A 17,683-nucleotide genomic window follows, 5' to 3' on the forward strand; every position below is an offset into this window, starting at 1 on the left:
TTTACTAATTTTTGTTTATTTTCTAATCCTTTGTGGTGGACAAAGTACTCTTAATAGTTGTATTAAAAGTACTCTATAAGAGCATCTCTAGCAGCCTCTCCAAATTTTTGTACTGTTTGGAGAGTGAACAGTTTATTTTACCTTTTGTCTATCTACATTTTCAAAAACACTTTCCAACAAACTCTCTATCATATTTTCTATCTCATTTAAATATTATTTCTTCATTCATTCTTTATTCTTTTTTTAATCTTTCTTTATTTATTCCCAACTATATTTTCTAACTCTCACCAGCTAAAACATTTACAACATTTTCATAACAAATCACATATAGTAAGTTATTATTGATTCTAATTTAAATCACAACTTAAATTACTTCTTTGTCTATTCATAATAACCAATAAAAATCTACTATTTAAGATTTATTACGAAAATATTATGAAAATATTATAGACATGACATTCCCTAAAATATATATATATATATATATATATATATATATATATATATATATATAATCATAAATTTTTTGTAATTATCATATTCACTCAATTTTTTCCACCACACACGTACACGTACAGACCACTTTTACCCACCACACACACTCCACTATAACTACAAACCAATTCTCCACCACATACCAAAATATCTCATCTCAAACTCAATGTCAAAGACTCAAACAGAGAGAAGATTCAGGGCAAAATTTGGGAAATAGTACAGTAAGGGAAAAATTTTAGGACAAAAGCATGCGTTCAAACTTAATTTGTTAGTTGGACTCTTTTTGGAAGTCGATTTTACCAAACTTGACTTCCGGGTAACTTCAGTCCATGCCACCACATATTTCTGTCTAACGTGGATTAAAAAATAAGGAAAAAAAACACCCCGTAGAAGTCGAGTTCAATAAACTCGACTTTTATAAGTCGACTACAGTGAACTCAACTTCAAGCTTGCGTAAACGACTGTACACCACATAAAATCGAGTATATTATACTTGACTTTCACTAAAACGGCGTAGGAAGAGAGAGACACCGGAGAGAGAGAGAGAGAGAGAGAGAGAGAGAGAGAGAGAGGACGACCAAGCGACGAAGATGGCGAGGAAGACGATCATGGTGATCGGGTGCCAGAGGAGGCTGAGGAAGAGGATGAGGAGCTTGATGAGCGAGTAGTTCATGTTGTACAGATGGGTCTTTCTCCACAACCGATTTGCTCTGCCTCCACACCCGCTTGTCCTCCTCCCTACCACCGACAAAATGCGGTTTTTTGCTTTTGTTGTTCAAATTTCATTTGACTTATGAGAAAAATTGTTTTTTGTAATTCAAATTTTTCCATTGGGTTTTGTGTTTTTGTTTTTGTTAACGTATAGTATTCTGGGCTTGGCCCAACTAGGTCACTTACTTGTATAGCACACATTATACTACTTGTACTGCACTCATATTTATTTGTACAGCACTCATATGCCTCCTATATAAAGGCACTCATGTATATTATTTCAGTGTGAAATACAATACTATTGAATTCAGTATTTCTAACATGGTATCAGAGCCACTGCTCTGACCTTTTCTTAGCGGTCTTGTCTTTATTGGTGTAACTCTATTCTTAATATTGCTTCCGCTGTCACAACAACTGCCACAGCCTTTCGTCGTTGAACTTTCGAGTCTTTCAAACATCGTCCTCAGGTTTTGAACCTGTAGCAGCCGCCGTTGAGGAGTTCAAACACTGCAAAGACCACTGCCTTTTCCGGCACCGCCGTAAATATTACTCCGATAAATTTTTCGAAGGTACCACGAAGATCGTCTTGCTCCGATCTACCTGTTCGTGAAAACCTCATAGTAATCGGAGTCTCCACGCGCCCTCACGCGCCGCCCAAAGTTTCTGCATTGAAGGTCACGCGCCCACGCGCCGCCACGTGCCGAATTGAGCTGCCACGCGCCGCCACTCGCCGAACCGAGCCGCCACGCACCTCACGCGCCAGACTACTCCTGCTGACGTCAGCCCTAAGCCACGTCATCCTGCCACGTCATCTTCCAGCGCGCTATTGACGTCACCCGCCACGTCACTGTTGATCGTTGACTTTGACCGTTGATCGTTGACTTTGACCATTTACCGTTGACTTTTATGGAGTTGACTTTTTGCAGTCCAGGTTCTCCTTACTCAGTTTTTTGCGTAGATTTCATTTTTGCAGTCTGATTTTGTATATTGTGTCTCTAAATGGATAAAAAGGATATTTTTCTTCCTAGTCCCATCAATACTGTATTGGAGGGGACTAGGAATTACTTATCTTGGTCTCAAGCTATGCGCAATTTCCTTAAGGGTCGCATGCTCTGGCATTATTGCACTGGTGCAATCACTATTCCTGTAAAGGGGGCAAGTGAAGAAGATGTTGTCTTTCTCAGTCGCATGATTGAATGGGATAGTCACAATCACATGATCCTCACATGGATTCGAAACACTTCCATTCCCTCCATCTCCAATTCGCTGGGCAGCTTTGATGATGCGAAATCAGCATGGGATATGTTGGCCAAAAGATACTCTACCACTCACAGATCCATGAAATATCAGTTGGTGGTTGAATTGCATCAACTCAGGTAAGAACCGGGGCAGTCCATTAATGACTACTATGATCAACTTCGCTTCATTTAAGACCAAATTGACCTTTCTGATCCAACTTGGGCATGCTCAAAAGATGCTCAACAATATGCTGCTATTAGAGATGAATTTCGTCTCTATGAGTTCCTGATGTCACTCCACAAGGACTATGAGCCCATTCGAGGTCAGCTTCTTAATCGTTGTCCTCCTCCCTCTCTTGATACTGCTGTGAATGAGTTAGTAAGAGAAAAAGCTCGCCTTGCAACTCTTTGAGCCTAGGATAAGTTTAATGTTCTAGCCCTTACTCCTTTTGCTCCATCCATAGAGCAACCTCAGCACTCAGGTGATCCTTCTGGCTCTAGCAATCGTCGCAGACAGTCCAATAAAAAGTTCTGCAATTATTGCAAGCGGCCTGGCCACACTATTGAAACTTGTTACCGTCGCAACAAATCTACTGTTGCAGTTGCTAACACTGAGTCTATTCCACCAATGCCTCCCATTTCAACTGAGTCCAGTCTTCTAGATCCACTATCAACCTCTCACCCACTGAACTACAGGAGATCATAGCTCAAGCTGTTCGTATGGCTGGTAATGCATCTCTTTCCATTGCTCTCTCAGTTTTACCCAGTAAGTCTCAAACTTGGCTTTTTGATTCTGCCTGTTGCAATCACATGACACCTCACTCGTCCTTATTTTCCAAACTTGACCCTGCTCCACATCCCCTAAATATTCACATAGCTGATGGTTCCACCATGCATGGGAATAGTCTTGGTTTTGTTTCAACCTCCAACCTCTCTGTTCCTGGGGTCTACCATGTTCCTGACTTATCCTATAATTTGTGTTCTGTGGGACAATTAGCTGAACTAGGTTATCGCCTTATTTTTTACTATTCTGGGTGTATTGTGTAGGATCCGAGGACGGGGCAAGAGCTTGGGACCGGCCCTAGAGTTGGGCGTATGTTTCTAGTGGACAATCTTCATCTTCCACCTGTTGCTCCAGTGTTTGTTGCTGCTGCTACTGCTGTAGTGTCTTCCTTACCCTCTCTCTCACTTTGGCACTCTCGTCTTGGTCATGCACCCTCTTCTCGGGTACAACTGTTAGCTTCTAAGGGTCTGTTAGGTTCTGTGTCCAAAGACAATTTTGATTGTACTTCATGCCAGTTAGGAAAACAACCAGCTTTACCTTTTAATAATAGTGATTCTATTTCTAATAGTATTTTTGAGTTAATTCATTCTGATGTTTGGGGACCTTCTCCTGTTGCTAGTATTGGTGGATCTCGATATTTTGTTGTTTTCATCGATGATTATTCTCGTTACAGTTAGATATTCCCTATGAAATCTCGTTCTGAAATTTTGCCAATATACAGTAACTTTGCAAAAATGGTTGAAACCCAATTCTCCAAAAGAATCAAAATATTTCGTTCTGATAATGCTCTTGAATACACTCAATATGCTTTTCAAGCTCTGTTACACTCCTATGGCACTGTACATCATCTAACTTGTCTAGGTACCTCTCAGCAAAATGGTCAAGCTAAACGAAAACTTCGTCATATTCTTGACACTGTTCATACTCTTCTTCTTTCTGCCAAGGTTCCTCCTCCATTCTGGGGTGAAGCTGCTCTTCATGTTATTCACACCATCAACCGCATTCCAAGCACTGTCATCCATAATCAAACTCTGTATGAGCACCTCTTTGGGTCACCACCTGACTATCATCACCTTCGCTCTTTTGGATCTGCTTGTTTCGTTCTTCTTCAGCCTCATGAGTACAACAAACTTGAGCCTCGATCTAGACTTTGTTGTTTCCTTGGTTATGGCGAAACACAAAAGGGGTATCGATGTTATGATCCTATCTCTCATCGCCTTCGTGTTTCTCGTAATGTTGTCTTCTGTGAACACCGCTTGTTTGTTGAACTCTCTCATTTTCGTTCTTCCCTCACTACCTCAACTGTACTTGAAGTCTTTCCAGAGGAGTCTCATGTTCCTTCTCTAAATCCATTTGATCCTCCTTTGGACTTCTCTATTCAAACACCAGATACTTTTGATGTCTCTTCTGGACAGGTCGAAAATGAGCAGATTGATGACAAGCTACCCTAACTCGAGCCTAAGTCCCTCGCTCCTACTCTGCCTGAAGATCCTCCACAAGACCTTCCACCTCCACAAGACATTCCACCTCGTAACTCAACCCGGGTAAGATCCATTCCTACACATTTACTTGATTATCATTGTTACACTGCACTTGCTACACTTCACGAGCCTCAAACCTATCGTGAGGCCTCCACTGACCCTTTATGGTAGATTGCAATGAAAGAGGAACTTGATGCATTAACCAAAAACCATACTTGGGACTTTGTTACTCTCCCTCCTAGACAGTCTGTGGTTGGTTGCAAGTGGATCTACAAGATTAAGACTCGCTTAGATGGGTCCAGTGAGCGCTATAAGGCTCGTCTTGTTGCAAAAGGTTTTACACAAGAGTATGTGATTGATTATGAAGAGACCTTTGCTCCAGTTGCTCGCATCTCATCTGTTCGTGCCCTCCTGGCTGTTACTGCTGCTAGAAAATGGGATTTTTTTCAGATGGATGTTAAAAATGCATTCCTTAATGGGGACTTGAATGAAGAAGTTTACGTGCAACCTCCTCTAGGTCTCTCCATTGACTCCAACAAGGTTTGCCGCCTTTGACGAGCATTGTATGGTCTTAAACAAGCTCCTCGAGCCTGGTTTGCAAAATTTAGCTCTACTATCTTTCGTTTGGGTTACACTGTCAGTCCTTATGATGCTGCTTTATTTATTCGTCGTACTGATAAATGCACTATTCTACTTCTCCTCTATGTGGATGATATGATCATAACTGGTGATGACCTTAGTGGCATACAAGAACTCAAGGATTTTCTCAGTCAGCAGTTTGAGATGAAAGATCTTGGCCACCTTAGCTATTTCTTGGGTCTTGAAATCACTCGTTCCTCAGATGGTCTTTATTACTCAAGCCAAGCATGCTTCTGATCTTTTGTCTCGTGCTGGACTCACTGACAGCAAAACTGTTGACACTCCAGTTGAGTTTAATGCGCACCTGACTCCCTCGGGGGGGAAACCATTGTCTAATCCTTCTCTTTACAGACGATTGGTTGGCAGCCTAGTCTATCTCACAGTTACTCATCCAGACATTTCCTATGCTGTTCATTAGGTCAGCCAGTATTTGTCTGCTCCACGGTCGACTCACTATGCTGCTGTTCTGCGCATTCTTCGATACTTGAAGGACACTCTCTTCAATGGCCTTTTCTACTCAGCTCAATCTCCTCTTATACTCCGTGCATTCTCTGATGCTGATTGGGCAAGAGACCCACTGATCGTAGGTCCACCACTAGTTATTGTTTTCTCCTTGGCTCTTCCTTGATTTCTTGGCGAAGTAAGAAACAAATATTTATGGTCCGCTCCAGTACTGAAGCAGAATATCGTGCTCTTGCTGATACCACATCTGAACTTCTTTGGTTACGATGGCTTCTTACAGACTTAGGTGTGTCTACAACCTCTGCTACTCCTCTTTATTGTGATAATCAGAGTGTCATTCACATTGCTCACAATGATGTCTTCCATGAACGGACTAAACATATTGAGATTGATTGTCATTTTATCCGTTATCATCTTGTTCATGGTGCTCTTAAGCTTTTCTCCGTCTCCTCCAAAGATCAACTTGCAAACATTTTCACCAAGTCCCATCCTAAGGGACGCCTTCGTGATTTGGTTGACAACTTCAAACTGGTCTCACATCCACCTTGAGTTTGAGGGGGGCTGTTAACGTATAGCATTGTGGGCTTGGCCCAACTAGGTCACTTACTTGTATAGCACACATTGTACTACTTGTACTGCACTCATATTTACTTGTACAGTACTCATATGCCTCCTATATAAAGGCACTCATATATATTATTTCAGTATGAAATACAATACTATTGAATTTAGTATTTCTAACATTTTTGATTGTGGTCTTTTTTTTTTTTTTTTGAGAATCTGTGTTATGTTTTAGTTTGTAACCATTGAGATAGAGACGCAGGAGAGAGCGAAGAACGAAAGAGAAAAGGAATGAGAGAGAAAGAATTATTTTTTTATTCAACCGGCTATTATTTTAAGGGAAAATATTGATTAGAGCTGCTACAGTAATTGCTACCGTGCTCTTTATGTCTGGAGAGCTACTGTAGCAAATCTAAAAAAAAATTTGGAGTTAAGAGAGTCTGTTGGAGGTGATTTTTTGTGGGTTTGCTTTTCAAATTAGGCTTTAGAGAGCTTATTGGAGATGTACTAATGCCCTTTATTTAAAGAAAAGCAAAAAGGTTAGCCAGGTGAAATGACAAATTTGAACTTTTGCAATTTTATTATTATTATTTTATAACAATGCATGTATAGAAATTTAATTTTTAGATTTTGCTAATAATTGTTTATTTGATAATATATTTTGGGTGGCTGAAATTATAATTTTTACAAAGAACTTTAATAGATTATCAAAAACAAAATTTTATCCTAATATTGGTTCAATTAATCATTGTTAAGATTTATTAATTTTTTTTAGTTTAAGTTTTTTTTTTTTTTGTGTTTTGGATTGTTCCTATATTATATTTATGATTAATCCTATAATAAATAAAAATATAATTACAAAATATATTACTCATTATTAGATTAGTTTAAGTTGTAAAAAAGTAAAAATAAAATCACCATTAAAATAATTATCACACGCTGATTTGCGGCTACTTTTACTTAAGATTTAATACATTTTACCACGCCTAATAACATCTCAATAATTTCCTAATTTGGTTGGATTATGTAATAAAATAATGTGACATGTTGAGATTGGAGGTGTAAACCATTACACCACGTCCTTACAGAATTTAATTTCATTTATGTAATAGAGAAACAATGAAGGAATACAAACAATAAAATCTGTGAATGGTAATGAATTTCTTCTCTCTTTTTATTGTTTACAGTATATGGAGAGGAGGATTCGAATCAGATCCCCTCATGTGAAATTTACAGAAACAATGAAGGAATGTGAAATTTACAAATTACATAAAATAAAATATGTGAATGACTATGACTTTCTTTTCTCTTTTCAATAAATGGGGAGGGGTGATTCAGACCTAAGTTCTCTTTCATGGGACAACTGGGCAATGCCATTAAGCTCTTCCTTTATAGTTGGCAATGCCTCTGGTAAACAATGCAATATACATTTGCTAATAAGCTACCAGGTCATTGTTCTCTTTTCTTTTCTTTTTTTTTTTAGTGAAGAATCAAATTGGAAAAGATAAGTTTTGACTCATAACTCTCATACAATAGTGCCATCTGGGACCACTGCACTACGAAGAACGACCACAATTCCACCACTGATGATGAAGCCATTAGCTTCATTGTTACCTTCTTGGACATTGTCTTTGTTAATAATCTGCATCAAACCAATAGTAGGACAAGAAATGCCTCTGTTTTAGAACACACGATGGACAATGAATTGTGAAAAAGAGGAACCACATATTAATTCAATTGTAGGTTGGAGGGACAAAGGCACAATTAGTATGGTGGTTTCTAGATAGAGCCATGAACACACAGATTTTTAACAATTTACTCTCACTCTTCTGCTCTTAAAAAACTTAATTGTTCAATGTGTGCATGCTGGGGATAACAATGCTTGTGCAAATATTAAAGAAAAATCTGCAAATGGATGACAAATAATATATTAATGAAGTTGTTTATCACGTTCATTCTAAGAATATGAATAAATTTCTTGACAGTTTAATTAGCTTTAGAATGAAAGTTAGTAATGCTCATGAGCTTGATTCAATCTGCTCTTTAGAAGTATTGACTATCTCTTGTACTTTACATACCAAAACATTTCTGCCAATTCTTGCATTCTTATCTACAATGGCTTTCCGTATTTGAGTATCTTCCCCAATTCCTATAGGAATGTCAATGCCGCTCTTGTTCATGCCACACTGAATATCTTCCATCTGTTGAGAACATACACTTGCACAATAAATTAGATTATTATTTATTAATGAGAATTTGGAAAGAAATTACTTGAAGTCTGTATGGGAAAAAGAGCTAAAACATTTCATTTTTGAGGTATTTTATACACTCTCCAAAATATCTACAAAGTGATCTATGTATAAATGATTTAGATCTCTCTTACTTGATAGACATCAGAACCCATGATCACTGAATCCTCTATTACTGCCCCTTCTCGAATTTTTGCCCTCATACCAACTACCGTACCTTTGATCTTGCATCTCTACTCTTAGATGGGTCAAAAATATATTAGAAACAGCAGAGTAAAACAACCTTTACAACTAAGAAAACATTTGCATGATGTGAATGCTGTTTCCTTGTTTTATGTATATGTAATTGTTTCATACTTTGTAACTGATTACCATCAAAATTTACTATCAAAACTTAAAGAGGCAAATAAAGCAGTTCCTTACATTGAGAATGCAACCACCTCCGATGACACTATCTGTTATGACAGCATCAGTTATAAGAGTTGAAGGCAGACACCTTGGCAAAGTGTACATAGGAGACTCTATATCAAAGAAGCTGCTATGAAAGGATGAAGTTTGTGTTAGTAGGTGAGGTGTCCAATTTAGGCAAAACATTCACTAAAGTGATGAACTGCCATTATACTTTCAGCCTTTCCCGGTATTAAAGTTACTGACTTAAATCCCATGTTTGCTTTCTTTGTGCTTTCCATATTTGCTTGGTAGAATGCTTCAATGCTCCTCATGTCCTCCCAATATTCATTAAAGATAAAACCTTGTACCTAAACCTCACAAAGGAGGAGAATCTTATCACTGATTGCAACTATAAAGAGAAACAATTGCTACAACATATTTGAATGGGAAAAGAAAAAATGAGAGAGAGCACTTTCATATTTGGAAAGAAAAGCAACAAAGAGGAAGGGTATGCACGGTAAGTCTGACCTTCATTCCTATGGATATTGCACCTGGTATTACTTCACTTGCAAAGTCATTTGCCTTGGGAAAATGTTCTCTTAGGAGCTTTACTACTGTATCTTTGTTAATGAGATATATTCCCATACTTGAATAACAATTAGCAATATCATTGCATTTTCTTGAGGTTTCCTCCTGAATTTCAGATTTGAATCTCCTCATAAAACTACCAGAATAATTATAAAACCAAAATTTAAACATAGGAGAGCTTGAGTAGAGAGGGAGAGAACTTACAGAAACAAAACTGATTGGCTTACTCTCTGACTTCAATCTAAACTCTAGAACTTGATTTTCAGAATTCACGGTCAAAAAGCCAAAACCGGGGTCTTGATCTCTTGAAGCCCCCAATGCTGCAATAGTTATGTCAGCCTTGCTGTTTCGATGAGCCTCAATGATTTTCTGGTAGTCCATTTTGTAGAGGTGGTGACCAGGAAGGATCAGAAACTCAGACACTGGATGCTCTTCCATTACCCACAAGCATCTTCTAACAGCATCTGCAGCTCCCTATTGAGTACAAAAAAAACATAAAATTATGCATACATGTATTATGAAGTTAAAACTTTGTAATAGAGAAGTGTATGCATTTAAACCTGAAACCAGCCTTCATATTCAGGGCTCTGATAAGCAGCAATTACTTCGACAAGGCCTTCTTTCCCAAGACCTAATCCAGAATAAGCCTTGGAAAGGTGGGAATTGAGAGAAGCTGAGTTGCATTGTGTAAGAGCATATATCTTGTTTATGTTACTATTAATGCAGTTGCTAACAACCGCATCAACAAGTCTGTAATTTGCTGCTATAGGAATAGCCCCTGCTGATCTTCTTTTTGTCAACGGGTAAAGCCTTGACTCCGATCCATCTCCAAACACAATTGCTGCTACACCCTGACAACAATTAAATCACCAATATAAATCATAAATACTTGGTGCCACTCTTCCAAAACCGTGCCAAGGAATACGGGTTAAACAGATTACAACTAATGCCTAGAAAAACAAATAAAATAACAATTGTCAAGATGAATTTATATGATTATGCATGGGAAATAAAAAAGAACATTAGGAAAATCATTTGAAGATTTCTAGTGACACCTCATTAGCTGGATGGAACAGTGAAAAGGGGTATTGAGATTCATGTGAATTGGTTATGAACAATCTTGGAGGAAGAGTAGAATGAAACTTCGATGAACGTTTTTGACATGTACTTGTTAATCCAGTAATGGCACCATTTGTTTGAGGATTTACAGGTGTGGGAAGAGAAAGCTGCAATATCACCATCACAACTCACAAGGTAGAGCAATAGAAAGCTATGATATCTATGATATTATATGCAACTTTTGTTGTAACAAAAGTTATGTGCTTCTTCTCTCCTCTCTACTTCAAATGATATTAAATAGAGAGAATAAGAAGGGAATATTTTGCTTTCTTCTTCCTCATGGCTATTGCAGAGAAATCTTCCAATGCATGGCTAGTGTCTGGGATCTAATTTCCGACCAAATACTGTGGTACTCAATTAACATTTCTTTTTAATGATAAGCATGCATAAATAAATCCATAAACATGAAGCTTTGGCCCCCTTAGCCAGCATAAATCTTGTTGAAGATCTTTGTTTTGAGTTGTGTTATGTTTAACTTTGATTCTAAGCTTCTTATTGCTTTTTTTTTCTTTATACTTTTGCAATTCCTTCACTTTGTTCGTGAATATGTACAGAGAATCATGGTTAGTAGATGTCCTAGAACTAGAAGACAAAATACCAGGTTCCATATAAAAGGCCACTTTGAATGGACCACTTTACCCTCACACACATATCTAATACTACAAACTATGGTATTAGAAACCAGTTGAAAGAGATTGCTTTAATCACATCAGACAATGTCAATAATATTAACATTATTACTCATGAAACATTTGTGATTGTGTCATACTAAAATGGCTTTTGGTCATTTTGGGGTGGGTTGAGGAGTAGAAGCCTAGAAGTAGAAGGGGCATTTTGGTCAAAATAAATAATTGAGGGTGAAGTAGTCACTACACTAGTCAGGTCGGGTCTGTTACCAAATATTGGAATAGAGTAGTGTCGAAGGAAGGTAGGCATTATTGTCTCAGCTTTTGGGTCTCAAAGCTTGTTTGCCTCCACTCCAGTCCTCTCTCATATTATTCAATTATAAATAAATAAAATTGGTTTCAATAAACAGTAAAACACACATGTATATATATAATTTTACGAAAATATCTTTACAGTTATGAGATGTGGCCTGCTTCATAGAACAGAACAGGTACACAAACAAAATACTTATTATGTGGAGGAGAGACAGAAAAGAAAGCCGCAAGGACAAGATTCCCTTTGTCCTGTAACTCATGATTTTGATGTTGATTATTTGGGAAGTGTGTTAAGTAGTATCTTAAGGTAGGCATTAATGTCCCCCCAGCTTTTGAGCTTTATTTTTGTGTCTACGTACGTAAGTTTCTGAAAATTATTTCACTATTCAACTTATTTTTTCTACTATTTATGAGCCCATTGCATTTTTTGATACTATTTATGAACTTCACTATACTATTTCAGCTAAGTTTTACTTTTTTTTTTTTTTTTTGGTAAACAACTTTTACCTTTATATATAGTACTTCCAGCAATAAGTTTTCAGTTTCAGGAAAATAAACGGTATCCAAACAGACCCTAAAAGTCCTAAGGAACTAAATTTTACAATAATCTCAAATGATCTATATGTAAAACGGATCTAATCATCTCGATTCTTGGCTTATACAAACAATTAGTTTGTTATTCTCATCAAATATTGGTACAACTTTTAGTGTTCTTTTATGGGATTTGTTAACAAGCATCCGGTGCTTGTTAAGGTGAAAAATGACAAAAAAAACTGTTAGAAAAAAGTCAAAAAGAATACCATATAGTACTTAAAAAGTTGAAAATTTGACATAAAGGTAAATAAAGGCAAGAACTTTTGAAATATATATATATATATATATATATATATATATATATATATATATATATATATATATATATATATATATTGTTGTTGTTAACGGGCACTGTAAGGTGTTCATTAACACAACCCTTCTTTTATAATTAGACCAATTCAAGTTTGACCCACCAAAGACACATGAAACATTGTCCAAGCTTATGAGCAGAAACTCATTAAATCGCTTTAGACCAAAAAAGCAAAAGGCAAATACCATGGTTTAGCTATGACATCAAGCAAAATAAACGATGAAAACCACAAATACATCTGCAATATTTGTAGTTAAATTGGATTAAAGAGCATTAGCCACCACACCATCCAGGTGGGACGATAATCTGCATTTGCTTTTTACTGAGAATTGTTGCTTAATGGTTTGCACTTTGCACTTTACAAAAAAAAAAATCACTAGTATATGTTATTCAAAATGTCCGATCATATAGAACAACAAGGGAGCATGGTACAAAGATGCTTCTCAATTCTCATTCTTCACATCAATATTCAAGAACCTCGCTCTTATTGTGTCTATGTAGCTTCAACACTAAAACTTTTTCAAGTTGAAGCAAAGCAATCAACAAATAATGTCCAATCATATAGAACAAGAAGGGAGCATAGTACAAAGATGCTTCTCAATTCTCATTCTTCACATCAATATTCAAGAACCTCGCTCTTATTGTGTCTATGTAGCTTCAACACTAAAACTTTTTCAAGTTGAAGCAAAGCAATCAACAAATAACCCATTATTCTTTGGAATGATATGACGACCATTTGGAAGTTCCTGAGAATTCTTAAGATAAAGAAATTCTGATAGTTGTCAGATGAAACTGCAAGCCACATAGAAAAAGAGAAAATTTGGCACAACATGGATGATGTCCAATGGCGGCTAAAATATCTCTTACTTCAGATGGTGCTCAAACAAAGATGCCATCTCAATCTGTAGGGGAAACAAGATTAATTAATCAACATGAAAACTTTGATAATTTTCATGTTAGCTAATATCACACAATTTCATTTATTGACCTAGAGTAATAAAGAAACAAAGCAAGGGAAAAGCAAGAGAGAAAGATGAGTGATAAAAAATATATATAATACCATAAATCAAATTATTAGCAATTAATTAGACATAACACAACAACACAACTTCCTTTCATTTTCTTGTAAGATAGCTTTAAGATCAACTTACAGCAGTCAAAGCAGTCTCAGAACCCTTATTGCCAGATTTACCGCCAGCACGATTTAATGCCTACAATAATTGTAAAAGGCAACATTCAAATATCCCATCTCATCTAGTGAACACAAAAAAAAGGGGGGGATACCACGATAGAAAGTTTTAACAAATTACCTGGTCCATGTTATCACAAGTCAGTACACCAAATATGCATGGAACTCCTATAAAGTCAAATAGGTAACGCTTCAGTCTATTGTTAGGAGGCAAATATAATCAGGTAGTTACAACAATAGGGGAGGGGGATTCAAACCCTGATTCTCCTTATAAATAGGCTACGCCACTAAACTACAAGACTCTTGGTCAAGGCAAGTATAAGCTCATTAAATAGATGGCAGGAATAAAATGACAGTAGAGACAAGTTCACTGATTTAATAGCAAATCTGCATATTTTCTCAACAAATTGTTAATATGCATTCCCATAAATTGATGTGTAGGTTGCTCGACAACATGGTAATTAGTAAATAGAAAAAAGACAGAAAATTGATGTATAGTTACACGTTGCCTTAAGCAATAATGAGTGAATAATCAACTGCAATCACACTCAATTGACTAACTTACTTTAGAGTTTAGACTACAGATATTTTTATCTAAATAACATAGCAAAAGCATGTGCACATACATATGTTTGAAATTTTAAAAAGTCATACAACTTGGGAACTTCTGACACATTCCAAAGTTATTTAACTCTTAATAGAAAAATATAAAGAGTAAACTTTATAAAGGTAAAATAAACTTCCACAATTGAATAACTTTAAAGAGAATAGTCTAATGAAGTGAAAATTTGTTTCTCAGCCAACCCAATAGATTAGGATTTTGCAGTCTTTAGATGATAAGTAAATTTGATTAGGGGCGCACCAGGGAGATTTTCTATCTTTTCTCTACAATAACATTTAGAAAAACCGCATATTTGAGGCTAAAGATGGACCAAAAAACGAGCTAGAAGCTATGCTAAATTGCACCTTGTTTGATTAGTCCTTTGTGTGGGGTCTCACTGATAGTAACACTCATAGATTTCATAGATTCATTTCATTTTTGTTCATAAGTTTTGTAATTCTTTTAGGTTATGAAGAGCTCATCATGGTAAGCTTGCATAACCTAGTTCATTAATAAATCTTATACTTATAAAAATATATATAACATTTAGAACAAATTCTTTCTTTCCTATGTTAACGGTAAACAAAGACAAATTTTCAAGCCCAGTATTGTATATCCAAGTAGACAAAAGAGACAAAAGGCTCTATATGTAAAGTCTATTTCCAACATGAAAAACAATATGCACCCTGTGGGTCTCAAACAGCCCTCCATCCTATTCATATGGTTGGGGGAAGTAACATTTGAGCAAGAGCTCATTAGAACAAGCACACTATTTCCAAAATATTGCTATAATTTATAAGCAAGATGAATGCAATAATTGAATCATAGTTATTTTATTTTCATGTATTGCTATTAAATGAAATCAATTCATCAACTAATGGAAAGACCAACCTGAATTTAAACCTGCTGAAAGTACTCCAGATGCTGCTGAGTTAACAACAACATCATAGTGGGATGTGTCACCTCTAATCTAATCACAACAGAAATGGTTCATAGATTTAGGCACCAGTTACGAGCATGTCCTCAACAAAGCAAGTTAAAGAATACTCTCATGAAGAAATATTATATCTCATCAAAATATATTAACTGGTATAATGAAAAGAAATCATACCACAGCTCCAATACATAAAACTGCATGATATTTTTGGGACTTCCCTAGCCTTTCTGCTGCAACACCAATTTCAAAACTACCAGGAACCCATACAACCTGATGGACACAGTGAAGACAATAATCATGCCTTGTCAAAGTTTGCTCATGCAAATTCAAAATGTAGACCAAGCTAACAATCACAGGGCATAAAATCCCTGTAAGCTTTGAAGCATTTATATACAAAGCCAACAAAAAATTATCATAAGTAATCAATTAGGTGAGAAATGTCTCCAAATAATAATATCATCAAATGAGTCTAAATTGTGCGAAGCTAAGATATAGTACAAGAGATTTTCACTTTTTTTTTCTTTAGAAGTTATCTAACTTTAGTGTTTTAGGAAGAGCAAAGATGATCCAAGTGTTTAGGATTGAAACCGAAAAAAAGGAAATGCATTTGCATCTGTTGCTAAGCTCACAAGCAGAGATTCAGCTTACAAAGTAAAATGAATTAAAGTATTATGATCATCAATGCCTCAGAACCTTGAATTTGAAATAGGCTATGACTGAAAGGTTTGCATACAAGCACAAGTACTAACCCATATGCATGAAATTGTCTGGGTCACTAATATAACAAAATGGCTTAAAGCAAAATATTCCTTGACAAAGATTAACCATTATAACTACAATGTGACTATTATGTTGATCTTTGTTTTTCATCTATGAAAAAGGAGGGGGAGGGGTGGGGGGAGGGGGGTGGAGGAATTTGCCAACAACAATAACTATTATATCATGGAAATTAACCCCTTGATGACTTTTTTTTTTTTTCCAGATAAACCAATGATAAAAATTAAAGAAATAAAACTTGTCCAAAAATAATACTTTAAAGAAAGTAACAATTACAAACGTGACAGTCCCAGCCCCCAGGCTGCACATACAAAGTAGCACCATACAAATTACAATCAAAACTGCTGACTTCAGAACATAAACTAGAATGACTGGCTAAACCACAACACGAACTCATCAACTAAATAACCAATAATCAAAACTAGTGATTAGAGTACATTTAAAAAAAAAAAAAAATTGTAAGTTACACATGTACCCAAAGGGCCATAATTCTTGAACAGACAACCTCACCCTCCACCTAAAACTTACAAGGGGAGAGAAGGTGTCAATTGAGCTACAGCTCATTGGCTACTAGTCAGAGTAAATATTGACACCCCCATTCACAACATAACAGCTTAGCCAGAATCGAATTACAAACTTGATGACCGTATTAATATAAAAAGATCCCACATTTGGCCACAGAAATCCAAGACTTTACATAGAAAGGTAATTTCCCAGTTTCCACAGATATTGCAGTAACTAATGAGTAATAAAAAGATCATTGGATCGACACAAAGAGATTATTAATTAAAAAAGTTGGTTACAGAGTTAGAAAGAGAAGAAATGAAATGAGAAATGACATACATCAATGTTGTCTTCGAGAACGGAGTAATGATTGAAAGTAGACAAAGCACCCTCTAACAGCCGCTTAGTGATTATCTCATTAAACCGTGCCACAACCTTCAAATAATCAAAATACTCTCTATTATATAATCAAACAAACAAAAATTTGTAACATTAATTTGACATGAGTGAGTGGAGAGTGGAAAGTGACCACAGCAAAGCGAAGAGCTTGAGTATTGGTGACAGAACCCATCAGATTCCTCACGGCAGCAGTTTGTGAAAACGACGACAACCGATCCTTCTTCCTCTCATTCTCAACAACGGCATTAAAACCATTCCTTCCTAACCAAAAAGATAAAAATATAGAATTTTGAAATAGTGGGTATCAGGGAATGAAATGAAATGAAATGAAGAAGGTAGCCTCACCTGCATGCGAAGAAGACAAGGAGAGAAGCTTTGAGTTTGAGTTTGAGTTGCGATTAAGGTGTAGTGGGACAGTACTACACGAACTCGTAGTATTATTTTGAAGATGACGCGACTGGTAGAGAGGAAGAAAGCAACGGGTGGAAGCAAACGAAGCTGCCATTTTCATCAAACACTTCGTTCTGAGTAGTCAACTCAGAAGAATAGCAGAGCAGATCTATAACACCATAATATAAATAAACAAATGGAATGCTGATGGGTTATTTTGCTTTTTTGGGTTTGCATACATTGTCATGTCTAGTACAACGTTGTTGTTTTGGGACAATTTTGGTTGGAATAGTAAATAATACTCCTTTGGTAGAAATTAGT

General features: G+C 36.3%; 2 protein-coding genes across 2 annotated transcripts; both read right to left on the reverse strand.

Annotated features, from left to right (window-relative positions):
• Positions 1 to 7,513: 7,513 nt before the first annotated feature.
• Positions 7,514 to 10,839, reverse strand: LOC142633153 (inactive glucose-1-phosphate adenylyltransferase small subunit 2, chloroplastic). Its single transcript, XM_075807422.1, has 8 exons — positions 10,654 to 10,839; positions 10,159 to 10,449; positions 9,539 to 10,072; positions 9,275 to 9,378; positions 9,044 to 9,155; positions 8,755 to 8,853; positions 8,450 to 8,572; positions 7,514 to 8,013 (listed from the first exon to the last, which is right to left on the reverse strand). Exons 1-8 carry the CDS (start codon positions 10,837 to 10,839, stop codon positions 7,897 to 7,899), a joined length of 1,566 nt encoding a protein of 521 aa, XP_075663537.1. The 3' UTR covers positions 7,514 to 7,896.
• A 1,999-nt stretch (positions 10,840 to 12,838) lies between these two features.
• On the reverse strand, positions 12,839 to 17,638 carry LOC142632055 (6,7-dimethyl-8-ribityllumazine synthase, chloroplastic-like). The gene is made up of 8 exons (XM_075806479.1): positions 17,318 to 17,638; positions 17,103 to 17,233; positions 16,913 to 17,008; positions 15,467 to 15,562; positions 15,247 to 15,325; positions 13,876 to 13,922; positions 13,717 to 13,776; positions 12,839 to 13,467 (listed from the first exon to the last, which is right to left on the reverse strand). The coding sequence occupies exons 1-8, from the start codon at positions 17,481 to 17,483 to the stop codon at positions 13,429 to 13,431; spliced, it is 714 nt and encodes a 237-aa protein (XP_075662594.1). The 5' UTR covers positions 17,484 to 17,638; the 3' UTR covers positions 12,839 to 13,428.
• Positions 17,639 to 17,683: the final 45 nt, after the last annotated feature.

This window comes from Castanea sativa, chromosome 4, assembly GCF_040712315.1.
Source record: "Castanea sativa cultivar Marrone di Chiusa Pesio chromosome 4, ASM4071231v1".
In the NCBI taxonomy this organism is placed as follows: domain Eukaryota; kingdom Viridiplantae; phylum Streptophyta; class Magnoliopsida; order Fagales; family Fagaceae; genus Castanea; species Castanea sativa.

Bases quoted from the DNA above. Each gene is read 5' to 3' on its own strand.
- LOC142633153 (XM_075807422.1), bottom strand. From the start codon at position 10,839: ATGGTGATATTGCAGCTTTCTCTTCCCACACCTGTAAATCCTCAAACA. The intron at 9,379-9,538 runs GTCAGACTTACC...TGTGAGGTTTAG, and splicing joins CAATATCCATAGGAATGAAG to GTACAAGGTTTTATCTTTAA. The intron at 8,014-8,449 runs GTATGTAAAGTA...GGTTTGATGCAG, and splicing joins GAATTGGCAGAAATGTTTTG to ATTATTAACAAAGACAATGT.
- LOC142632055 (XM_075806479.1), bottom strand. From the start codon at position 17,483: ATGAAAATGGCAGCTTCGTTTGCTTCCACCCGTTGCTTTCTTCCTCTC. The intron at 17,009-17,102 runs GTCACTTTCCAC...GATTATTTGAAG, and splicing joins AAGCTCTTCGCTTTGCTGTG to GTTGTGGCACGGTTTAATGA. The intron at 13,923-15,246 runs GTTGGTCTTTCC...TTGACTTTATAG, and splicing joins TTCAGCAGGTTTAAATTCAG to GAGTTCCATGCATATTTGGT.